Consider the following 13,047-nt stretch of genomic DNA (forward strand, 5'->3'; position numbering starts at 1 on the left):
TTTATTATTTGTGTTCATTTAAACTTTAGAACCGTAACCTTAAATAACATTTTTAGAACCACAGTCAAAAATAATGACATAAGTGCCCCAAGTTTTTTAGAATTAAGATTATTTGTTAAACTATGAATTTAAAATTTTCAAAATTTGTCGAATTTGAAAGCCTTCCTTTAAAAAATGTACTAAATTGCCTTAACAAGTGCCATTAAAAGTTTGCGCATTTAATTAGGATTGTAAAATGGAACAATATTTGTTAATTTCATACAAAAAAAAAAACGAGAAATAAAATAAAAACCTCAAGTAACCCGATTTTTGCTAGCTTTTTTATTCGCACAAGCTCTTGGTATGTTCTTAATTTTATGGCAAAATAATGAGAGAAATAGTAGACATGTTTTTTATATATGGCTACTTTTAAACACTTTGCAACAGTCAACACTGTTTTGATTTGCATTCAAACGATCAATACTACCGATTAGTTCGAGTCGCAGAAAAATCCGCGTAATTTCCCATTGTTTAAAATATAATATTGTAAAAATATTATTAAAACTATCAGCAATGACTGTCTTAACAAAACCGAGCGCTGTTATCAAAAAGCCGGAGATAAATGAAGTGCCACTTGTGGATAAAACGATTTACGATGAGGTACGAAATAATTTAAATATATTTTATTTATTTAATTAAATGATCTAAAACATTGTTGTTTTTAAAAATATTTATATTTTAATGTAAACACGTTTTAGAGTTATTCACATTGACTTATTTTCCTTTTGAGTCTGGATATTGAAAAAAATCAATACCGGGAGCGATGTTCTTTTTTTATTTTTACGGAGCAACTGCGTAGAATTTCTTTTTAATGATGGGAAATATTGAATGTTACTAAATATTAGTCACCAATAATACAATCTCTGGTGAATATATTAATGTTTCTGTATTTTCAACAACAATATTTCAATCAATCGCGTGTCACTGACGATTCTGAATAGTGACCCGCCCATTTTTTTAGGAATTTATTACAATCAGATATTTACTCAAATCGCTTTTGTGTCTACTCTTTTTGCTTAAGTTTTTAACCGACTTCAGAAAACGAGTAAGTACTGCAATTGCTTCTTTTTGGTTTGTTACGTCTCGACTTCGTTATTTAGGTATTGTTAAAAAACATAATGTTTTGTTTTATAATGTATCTAACTCAATTAAATTTGAAGAAAAAAAAAAATAGTAGATGAAAATTTTAAAAATTGAATTTTATTTTAAAATGAACTTCTTTAAAGTCGGCCTTTTAACTTTTTTTGGGATATAAAATACTCTACCGAAAAGTACCTCTTTTGTGCTTTGTTAAAAATATTTTAATTAAATAATTCCATGTCGACATGAAAACAATAATTTTTTATTTAAAATTATTAAAGTCGTATTTCATTGCTATAGGAAAAGATCGAGATCCAGCAACATGCAGAATGGCAAGCAAAGTATTCAACCCGTGTGCTCATATACTTGGTAATGGTACTTCTGGCCCTCCTGTGTCTCTCCGTTGGACTGACGCTGTGCCGCGAGATGGGGAAGCCGAACACCGTCCGCCGCTACCAGGGCTTTTGCTCCATACCGATCCTGGATGACGTTAAAGAGGTTTATTCTTGTTTTAGATATTTGATATTCACTGCCATTTATTTTTTAAATATTTTTGACACAGTCACGGTCATTTGTTCCACAGGTAAGCAACTTATTTGTAATTCAATACAGGAATCGAACCCACAACTGATCTAACCTGGCGAACTTTAGTCATATTTTTTTTCTAATTATGTAGATTTAAAAAAAAATTAGAAAACTGGTCTAGGCAATAAATAATGCAAAAACAGAATAACACAATTTGATGCAGTTGTCCGGAAGTTATGCAAATACATCTTTGTCGGTGGTTAATTTTTATTTATATTTGTTTATTTTATTTATTTATTTTGTTTCAGACATAGTCCATATTTTAATGTTAGTATGACAAAAACAACTTATATCTAATGTTAGTAAATCAATATAAATATATATAGAAGCAAATAAAAATAACAAATAAAATCAATAAAAAACAAAAGTAATAATAGCTTTCTGGACACGACCCTCGTCAGTCAGAATGTAGCCGTATCTTGTAGCACAGTATTGCCGAGTCCCAGCGGTCCGCCAGTGTACTCTGAATGCCGTTTGAGCTGGTTTGTAGCCTCCCGAGTATGGATGGACACCTCTTACGAATAACACGCCTCGTGGTAAACATTTCGGAGGCACTGTAGTAACGGGGCAACTTGAGCAGCACTCTGAATGCATTGTTGTACTGGACTCTCAGGGTGTAATATGCTAGCTGTGTATACCTGACCCAAAGGCTGCAGGTGTAGAAGTATTGGCAATATGCCTTAAACAGAGTTACCTTCACACTATCAGTACACCGTGCAAACCTTTGTTTGCTATATCGCGGGGTTCATGAAAGCCATAAAAGCTTGCAGGACGGCTTTGGATTCAATTTAATTGTTCTCTTCCAAAATTTACTAAAATTTTTACTCGCGTGATGTTGCGCTATTATATCTAACTTTTTTTGATTTTCATTTTCCTGACACAATTTTAATTTCGACTTAAAAATCGTCTGCTTTCCCTCATTTCGTCATAAACCGATCCCTTACTTGGCTTACACATAAGAAGCCAATTTTGATAGAATAATCGTGTGAGCGTCACTGATATGCACATTCCATCCCGGTTAAGATCTATGTTTTCGAAAAGTAGGACCCACATAGGAGTTCACAACCACCCCTCGAAGTATTTGCACTATGTTATCATACATTAGTTTTTAATCGTATCTATGTTTAATGTCACTACAGAAACCATCGGCGCATTCGCAAAAATGCGCAGGAAACACTATCTTACTAAGTTCATGCTGACACAATTGCGAGTATTTACTGGTCTGTTCTGAGCTTCTCCCCCCCCCCCCCCCAAATAACACTCAACAATTAAAGGCAAGTAATCAGACCAGTAAACATCATACATTATCGCAACATTACAATTCGAGCGTCTGGACGCGTCGGTCGTCACGCAGTGATCGAGCCAGCACCGACAGCCGTGCGCATCACTCACGAATGTATAACTGTCCAGAGGAAGTATTTCCATGTGTACACACGATCACTTTTGTCCGACACAGAAGTTCAATAGTTAGTTATACTTAGTTAACTTAACATCAAGACTTGCTTTTTTTTTAATGTAATTGAAAATATGTTCTTCCGTCGTGGTTTGATACATTGTAAATGTATATAGGAACACTAATATTCGCAGCTCTAAAGCTATTTTCTGGCTGAACAACCACTTTTCCTTTATTTCCTGTAAAGCATATAAATATATCAATATTTTCTCCTTCGTACTTGCTGCCACTCACCCGTTTTCTGTTCATGTTTCTATTTTCCATTTTCCTTGCCTACGCTAGCAAACAATTTCACAGACGAGATTTTATACGATTACTAAATTTATGTTGAGTGACTAAGTAGTCTTGGTTCAATCGCCTCTTAAGCCCAATTTTGTCCATGCCATAAATATGTTTGAGATGGTCTGGGTCTTTGTTTGTTTGTGTTTGTCTGTCCTCTGATACAGGATTCACATCCTGCTAGCTTTATTAAGAGAAAGTTGTTATATATGTTTATTAATTGCAATGTATCAGTTTACTATATTTAGTGTGTAAATAGGATGCAACGATAATAACTCTTGTTACATAAAACTTGTTATAATCTCCATAATAGTAATATCATTGAAATATTTCCTAGTGTAACACTTCAGCCTGTAATATCTCACAGCTGGGCATAGGCTACTTTCTCTGTGTAGGATAAGTACACTAATTAGGAATGTTATTGTAAGGACATAAATAATAATGTTTTTGGGAATTTATTACCAATAGCAATAATTCAATTCGGAATTAACGCCTGGCGCAAAAGCAACATTTGCTTGAAAATTGGTTACTAAAAAAAAAGTGTGTACTAAAGACCGTACGACAGAAGTGAAAACTTTATTGGCAATGGCAATCAAGCAATAACGCAATTAGTCCCGAGTTCACCCGATCGAGGCTTATACCGTTCAGCAGCGAAGAGCAGCTGTCTGTATTTTTCTCGCCCGGGTACACAGCGGTCCCGAGTTCAACCTATAGACCCTTTCACTTCAGAGCGTGACGGATCAGCCCAACTTACTACAAACGAAAAAAGAACCAAAGAAGAAAGAAGAGCCAAAAGTTTTCACTTCAGAAATTGTTGCAACTAGAGAACGACGGAAGACAATAAATCGCTTACATTTAGTATAATCGCAGTGACGAGTGCCTCCGATAGCTAGGGCTGCGAACTTTAATAAAACTTAGAATATTCCTGTTTGCTAGTCGGAAAACATTTGTGGTTATAATTAAATTTTTAAAATTGGCTTTTACGATTAGCTTGAATTGATTGAGTTGCTATTATAACAAAGGTTTAAAGGAGCAAAAAATCGATCCATCTAGATCAGTAGATTTAGGAAAAGATGGGGTTGATTTAGGTCGCCTAGGGTGAAAAAAATTAAATTACTAATTTTTTTCCTAAAATATTGTATAACCAAATAATTGTCGGCAGCCCTATCAGCAACTTCATGGCCAATTGAAGTCAGTTATATTTTGATATGATAATGTAATTATTATATTACGAACGAGAATATAGTAAATGTTGACCCTGACTTTGTCCCCGTCGATTTTGGAATGAGATATTTTTGAAGTAAAACTTCTTAATTCACGCTTTACTTGGGGAGTAAGCTGGTGAATACGTGAGCGTTACGAAAAGTGATCGGGCGAGGCGAACGGAAGTTGAGAGGGAGCTTAAGTCAGATGGTGCTAAAAAAGTTATACTTCAGTCGGGTGGTCTCAAGCACACTCGTAATAAATTAGTTTCAACTTTGTTAATTCCACTTCTAAGGGGTATAGGGTAGGTAAGGGGAGACTATACAAAACTCCGATTGTAGTTTAAATACTCGGAACATACCTGCTGAATAACAACTGGCTGCCAGACGTCTGTACTGTGATCTGTGGGTGCTTTGGAGTCTTACAAGACCTACGAAAAAAAGGGTCTGTCTTAAAATCAATATCAAAAATAACTTGATTCAGATAGGCTCCACCCTCCAATCAATCCTCTAATCAAGTCATTTTACAATTGGAACTTTTAAAGTGATTATTATTTTTAAATGTGAAGCTACCACCGATTCGAAATGTAGATTCTGCAGAGAAGAATCTGCAAGAAACTTCGCAGTTACTCTTTACAAATATTTATATAAACTGTCTTTTAGTACAAAATTGCTTATATATTGCATGAAATACAGTATTACTAAGTCAACACGTCTATCGTTTATGTACTCCTGCACCGAATAATAAACTTTATCTATTAATTTTTTTTTAATAAATTATTCCATAAAGTTTCTTTGTCATAGTATTGCTGATCTATTTTTAATTATTGATAGAGTATGAGACACGCCTTGGGGGTCAGCTTTGTTAACCTTTCTAGGTAGCCAGCTGCTATGTGTCATAGTGTCTCGTTTAATGGCCTGTATTCTTTGTTAATAATTTTGACGTCTAAAGCTAGTGTACTTATTTTGATAATTGTTAATTTTCGAGATTGATTTTTTCCAATTCCAATCGTTATTAAAATTTTTGAGATGACGTCCCAACACCTTTATAATTTTTTTGTGGAAAATTCAAAGTTTGTTTTGAAATTGTATATGTTGTAATTTAGATTATAAGTAAATTTATCGAAACAAAGTAGTTACATCAATCTGCTGTTACCTGTAACACAAGCATTAAGTTGCTTATCCTAGAAACACAGGACTGTATGTTCAAGGTATTTATTTATTTACTTATATTCCGTTACTCCTACAGCAAATGATGGAACCGCGTTTCCGCACGCTGCCCCTACGCTGGAAGACCGACGACGTTCAGATGGTGAGCGCAGACGAGCGCGACGGTCTCGCCGAGGCGTTACGCGAGGAACTCGACATCGGCGACACGGTCGAGAAGATATCCGTCGTCAACAACGGCCACAACGTCAACTTTATCCACAACTTCAAGGACAACACCACCGGCATCGTCGACTCGGAGCGCTGTTTCGTGATGGAGCTGTCGCCGGAGGTGGTGCTGTCGCCGGAGCTGTTTATCTCGGGGCTGACGAGCGGTGCGCAGTTCGATGTGTCGCGCGTGCGCAGTTCGCTCCGCGCCGCGCTGCCCGCGCTGGCCGAGCTGCACCGCGCGGCCTCCGAGCTGGCCGAGCAGTGCGCCTCGCGCCCCGTCTACCGCCTGCACCGCGACGACGCCAGTGAGTACCGCCTCCCCCTAACTACTTCCTTGCAGTCGCCACCTCTCTTGCAATGGGCACGTCTTCTACCCGCGCCCTACACACCGCCTCCACGCCAGTGAGTACCGCCTCCTCCTACTTCCTTTGCAGTGGCCACCTCTCTTGCTATCTGCACGTCTTCTGCCCGCGCCCTACACACCGCCTCCACGCCAGTGAGTACCGCCTCCTCCTACTTCCTTTGCAGTGGCCACCTCTCTTGCTATCTGCACGTCTTCTGCCCGCGCCCTACACACCGCCTCCACCGCGACGACGCCAGTGAGCACCGCCTCCCCCTAACTACTTCCTTGCAGTGGCCACCTCTCTTGCTATCTGCACGTCTTCTGCCCGCGCCCTACACTCCGCCTCCACCGCGACGACGCCAGTGAGCACCGCCTCCCCCTAACTACTTCCTTGCAGTGGCCACCTCTCTTGCGATGGGCACGTCCTCTGCCCGCGCCCTACACTCCGCCTCCACCGCGACGACGCCAGTGAGCACCGCCTCCCCCTAACTACTTCCTTGCAGTGGCCACCTCTCTTGCGATGGGCACGTCCTCTGCCCGCGCCCTACACTCCGCCTCCACCGCGACGACGCCAGTGAGCACCGCCTCCCCCTAACTACTTCCTTGCAGTGGCCACCTCTCTTGCTATCTGCACGTCTTCTGCCCGCGCCCTACACTCCGCCTCCACCGCGACGACGCCAGTGAGCACCGCCTCCCCCTAACTACTTCCTTGCAGTGGCCACCTCTCTTGCTATCTGCACGTCTTCTGCCCGCGCCTTACACTCCGCCTCCACCGCGACGACGCCAGTGAGCACCGCCTCCCCCTAACTACTTCCTTGCAGTGGCCACCTCTCTTGCGATGGGCACGTCCTCTGCCCGCGCCCTACACACCGCCTCCACCGCGACGACGCCAGTGAGCACCGCCTCCCCCTAACTACTTCCTTGCAGTGGCCACCTCTCTTGCTATCTGCACGTCTTCTGCCCGCGCCCTACACTCCGCCTCCACCGCGACGACGCCAGTGAGCACCGCCTCCCCCTAACTACTTCCTTGCAGTGGCCACCTCTCTTGCTATCTGCACGTCCTCTGCCCGCGCCCTACACACCGCCTCCACCGCGACGACGCCAGTGAGCACCGCCTCCCCCTAACTACTTCCTTGCAGTGGCCACCTCTCTTGCGATGGGCACGTCCTCTGCCCGCGCCCTACACACCGCCTCCACCGCGACGACGCCAGTGAGCACCGCCTCCCCCTAACTACTTCCTTGCAGTGGCCACCTCTCTTGCTATCTGCACGTCTTCTGCCCGCGCCCTACACTCCGCCTCCACCGCGACGACGCCAGTGAGCACCGCCTCCCCCTAACTACTTCCTTGCAGTGGCCACCTCTCTTGCTATCTGCACGTCTTCTGCCCGCGCCCTACACTCCGCCTCCACCGCGACGACGCCAGTGAGCACCGCCTCCCCCTAACTACTTCCTTGCAGTGGCCACCTCTCTTGCTATCTGCACGTCCTCTGCCCGCGCCCTACACACCGCCTCCACCGCGACGACGCCAGTGAGCACCGCCTCCCCCTAACTACTTCCTTGCAGTGGCCACCTCTCTTGCTATCTGCACGTCTTCTGCCCGCGCCCTACACTCCGCCTCCACCGCGACGACGCCAGTGAGTACCGCCTCCTCCCTTTGCAGTCGCCACCGCCACCTCTCTTGCTATCTGCACGTCTTCTGCCCACGCCCTACACTCCGCCTCCACCGCGACGACGCCAGTGAGCACCGCCTCCTCCTACTTCCTTTGCAGTGGCCACCTCTCTTGCTGTCTGTACGTCTTCTGCTCGCGCCCTACACACCGCCTCCACCGCGACGACGCCAGTGAGCACCGATCACCCCTCCTGTTACCTTCAATGTTTGGCACCTTTTGCGTATTTACCGGACGACGCGAGTGTGTATCGCCCCTCCTCCTTCATACCTTCTATGTGTCGCGCCTCTTCCGCTTCTACCGCGACGATGCGAGTCAGTACACAACTACACTACTACCGCTTCTACCGCGACGATGCCAGTGAGTACCGCCCGCCTCCCCCTTCTCTCCGTATCTCGCCTCTTCCGCCTCTACTGGGACAATTTCAGGTAATAGTCAAATACCTACGCCTACTCTTACCCTCTTACCCTGTAATAGGTAACTTTTCCTGCAATAGCCGTTTTTTACTACGGTAGTCTGATATGTCCTACGATGTCCGCTTTTCCTGCGATGGCGGTTTCTCCTGCGATGGCCTCCTCTACTGCAATGGCCACTTCTCTTGTAATAGCAGTTTATGTTGCAATGGCTATTTTTGTGGCCTCGGTACGTATTTGGAATAATGCGCTACTAATACTATTAAAGAAACATCACCCTGACGATAAAGATTTCGTTGAACTAGGTTGTTCCTCTTACGATACTCTCAGCTGAGCAATTTTAAACCCGTTACCATCAACTGTGCACTGTATAGTTGTTGTTCTCGTAGTGGTTAAAAACCCTGTTGGAAGCTGAACCATTTTTCTGTGGGGTCGAGACCAAAGCATGACAAATAACTAATGTGTCTAGAGGAAATAATTTTTTATAATGTAGCTGACCTTAATTAGTAGACATATGGATAAATTAATTAATTCCTAAAAAATATCTTTTCAAAGTACTGTATTAGTCTCTTTTTGTGTACAGAAAATATAAGAATTCTATAACTGATTATTAAAATCGCTTGGGTATATTAATAGAAGGAATGTTCTAACTTCCAGTCCGCAAACGTTCAGTGGAAGATCCTGCTCATGACTACATCCAGTTCTCCGGCAAACACGTACAGGAGATCAAGATCAACAACCTGCAGGAAATACTCGACTACGAGAAGAAGATGAAAGCCTAAACACCATCCGTGTAGGCAAAGGATTGAAGAGGTTACTATTATATTGCAAAACCATATGCCATATACTTTTTAAATGTGCCACCTTATAATTAATATCTCTCCGAATTCAGTGGCACGATAAAAAAAAAAGAAAAAAAAAAAACTATTATAAATGTTATTTGACCCTAATGTTGAAGTCCTACCAATAGTATTTTCCTATGTAGGTTATAGGCATTTATGGTATGAAGTAGAATAATAATTATATAAGTCGTCCGCTGTGAAATATTGGTAGTATTTATTTTTACCAAAGAAATTGCAGAGAAATTGATTTTGGATTGAAATTTTTGATCGTTAAGGTATATAATAAGAATATATATACTAACTCCAAAATCGTATTATTCCTAAGTCCACTGATATCAATGTATAAATGTTTAGATATAGTCGTGATAAATGTCTACTAAATGTCTACAACATTTAATCCTAATTATATTCCACTATATTACTTAATCAAGTTTTTACACTGATTTTAAGATTAATTTTTTTTTAATGGTAAGCATGAAGCTTTGGGAGCTGTAGTACAACAACTGGTAGTTGGATTTAGACTGACAGCCGTCAAACTTTATTGTTAATCCACCTACTCACTAACTTTACATTAAAACATGAATTTTTAACTATAAAACGCGTTTGAAAAGTGGATATTTAGTGTCGATAAGCAAAATATATTGAATTCGCTTTTATATTTACAGTGTAATTACAATCATAAAATACAATTTCACTGTAAAAGTTTATGACATGTACAATTGATCTCAAACTACCCACTGATGTTAGTCAAAGATATATAACACAAGATTATTGGTTGAAAATAAACTAATCTCGTTGCTTTTCTATTTGTGCAAGCTACAGAGCTATAATATTTATTTTAATACTCGTATCTATTAATATAAATAAATTTATGGTTCCTAAGTTGTAAATGTATTTGCATCCTAGTTTTTTATGATATTCCTTATAAACGCACATAAGCGGTAGTCGTATTTAAAAATATGATATTTATGGACAAAGTCCCATAGAATAAGTTTTTTAAAATCGTTTGTACCATAGCCACGTGATATTAAAAACACGATGATTTTTTTTGTTGAAAAATTAAAAACATAAAGATCAAAAGTTCACTAAAATTCATAATTTTGTATAAATTAAGTTCACTAAAACTCCTAATTTTATATAAACTCATATTGTTATAGTCAATGTGTATATAGACGGGGCGAATGGAAACGGAATAATATTTAATTGAATTTTAAATCGATTTCATACGAATTGACGAAACTTGACTCACACAAAAAAAGGGTAGTTGCCGGACAGGGGAATTACCTCCTTACAAATCACAGACCAACACTGCTATCAGATAGTGGAGCTTTTCAGTAGTGAGTGAGTTAGGATTTCTAGAAAGTTGGAAGTAGGGTCACCAACGCGCTTGTGATTTGAATGTGAATGATTTTGCAAGCGTTCGTAGATTTACGGTAACCGCTTATCATCAGGTGAACCGTACACTTGTTTGCCACCTAAAAAACACGAATATTGGCATCATTTTATTCAATAATTATTTGATATGTGAATCTAATTACCACTACTCATTTCAAAACAAAGATTAGTTTGAAATGTATTGTAAGATAGTAATGGTGTGTGCGAATTGAAAAGGTTGAGAAAAGAGTATGTACCTATATGGAGTTTTATTAATTCGTCCATAGAACCTAACCGTGTCTATGGACTTTTTGATATTATTTAATGATATCTAAAATATTGGTACTATTGATATTTATTTATTAAATGTTCTGTTATTTATTTTATATTATAGTTTACCACTTACGATGTTAATAGTCAAGTATTGTTTTAAATTGTGTTATTTACAAGTATCTGTAAACCGCTGTTTAGTTTTTAATCTATTATGGTCACAAAATAAAGTGTCTACGTATTAGAGACGCGTTTTATTTAAACATTCATAATTATTTATATAAATGCGAAAAAATTATATTGAATATAAAAATTGAATACGATATAATCTGATTGTATTTGAAGTTATTTAATTTTTTAATTAATGTTGACATTTTTTTTCGTATAATAAAATATGAATCTTAGTTATTTATCAAACATATAAAGGAATAATTCCGTTGATAATAATGATAGCATGAAATAAAATGAAAATATCTCGTCATAAGGTTTATATACACTTAACGAATGTCACATAATTATCTACATTCTCATAAAAAATTCAAGGTAGGAACAGCATTCAACATAAAAAAGTGTGTGTGTGTCCTTACGTACGCATGTAGGTGAGAAGTTATACTTCATTGGCTAGCTAAGTTCACGATTCTAAATTCTTCTTCGTTGACTATAATAGCTAACTTCAGGTGTCGTTTTTTTGTGATGGTGTGCGCGCGCATCGTAAAAATTTACCCTTCATTGTACCCTAACGTGCCAAAAGAAGTATAGCTTCAATAATTAATAGTTAGCTAATTATTTGGTGCATAGGTAAATGATAAAGGTGTGTGGACGCTGAATTTCATGCAAGATATAAGCAATTTTGTACTAAAACACAATTTATTTTTTGAAAGAGTAACTGCGGAGTTTCTTGCCGATTCTTCTCTACGGAATCTACATTCCAAATCGGTTGTAGGTTCACTTTAACAATAATGAAAATTTAAATTTGTAAGATGACAATTCGAAGGTGTTTCTGATGTCTATTTGAATGAAGCTATTTTGATTTTGTTATTACATACAATTCATTCCAATCCAATGCATTGGATTTCCTTTGTAAAATATTATTATTTCTGTAGGTACTTATGTCATCGGTCTACAAATGAAATAATGTTACAATTTTTACCTTTCAAAAACTAAAAACAAAATATGAAGATATTGAAACATCGTTTTAAAAGACGCGTTATTGTGCACAAAACTTATGTAATAATAAATAAACTGGAATAAATTTGTGTACGGGCGACGCTATTGTGCGCGGACAAAACTTTCCAGAATATACGATGCGCGCTTTCTTCCACAGTTCCATTTTTGAATTTTATAGAGCGCGCGCGTCCCATCGTGCGAGTCGTTCGCCATTCGCCATTGATGTGCATACGTTCATACGTTCGCGCCATTGTTGCCGCATGAATGGCCATTCTTCGAATATTTCCACGTGAATTTTCTGATATATAGTTTTTTACGTTGTTGCGGCATTTTCTGTAATAAAATGCAACCATCGTATACACATGCTTTGTGAAATTTAAAAGGTATTTTAAAAAATTTCGGCTTTGAAAATATGGGCTATTAAATGTATGACGTAGGTATTTAAATGTACGTGAGTTAATATTTATACATTACAAGTTTGTTTTAAAAAATAAGTAAAAAAATATAACTACTTAAAAGGTTATATTTTTTATTTTTATTTTGCTCATCACAAGACTACAACACTGATTGAATGCTAAAGTATTATTCAGCTGTGATCTTCACTTAAAGGTACTTCTCCTGTCGGGCAGCTCTAGACTTTAAGCAGGATATTTCCTGCTGTGCTCTACCTGAGTTAATAAGTCGCTCCTCTTGTGATGTAAGAGCCCATGATGGCAGATGTGGACTTGCATTTATTGCAAACTTAGACTTCATCCATTTAACCAGTAAGGTCATCATCATCATCATTTCAGTCTATCACAGTCCACTGCTTGACATAGGCCTCCACAAGTTCACGCCAAAAATGGTGCGTACTCGTCTGTTGCCCATAGTCACCACGCTGGGCAGGCGGGTTGGTGACCGCAGGGCTGGCTTTGTCGCACCGAAGACGCTGCTACCCGTCTACGGCCTGTGTATTT

General features: G+C 39.4%; 1 protein-coding gene and 1 long non-coding RNA gene across 2 annotated transcripts; one reads left to right on the forward strand and one right to left on the reverse strand.

Annotated features, from left to right (window-relative positions):
- The first annotated feature begins 439 nt into the window (after positions 1 to 439).
- LOC123669659 lies at positions 440 to 10,162 on the forward strand. Its single transcript, XM_045603254.1, has 4 exons — positions 440 to 639; positions 1,420 to 1,608; positions 5,888 to 6,320; positions 9,096 to 10,162. The coding sequence occupies exons 1-4, from the start codon at positions 553 to 555 to the stop codon at positions 9,218 to 9,220; spliced, it is 834 nt and encodes a 277-aa protein (XP_045459210.1). The 5' UTR covers positions 440 to 552; the 3' UTR covers positions 9,221 to 10,162.
- LOC123669660 lies at positions 1,360 to 5,058 on the reverse strand. Its single transcript, XR_006745787.1, has 2 exons — positions 5,001 to 5,058; positions 1,360 to 1,599 (listed from the first exon to the last, which is right to left on the reverse strand). It is a non-coding gene; the product is annotated as an uncharacterized LOC123669660 (long non-coding RNA).
- Positions 10,163 to 13,047: the final 2,885 nt, after the last annotated feature.

Source organism: Melitaea cinxia, chromosome 3 (assembly GCF_905220565.1).
Source record: "Melitaea cinxia chromosome 3, ilMelCinx1.1, whole genome shotgun sequence".
NCBI lineage: Eukaryota > Metazoa > Arthropoda > Insecta > Lepidoptera > Nymphalidae > Melitaea > Melitaea cinxia.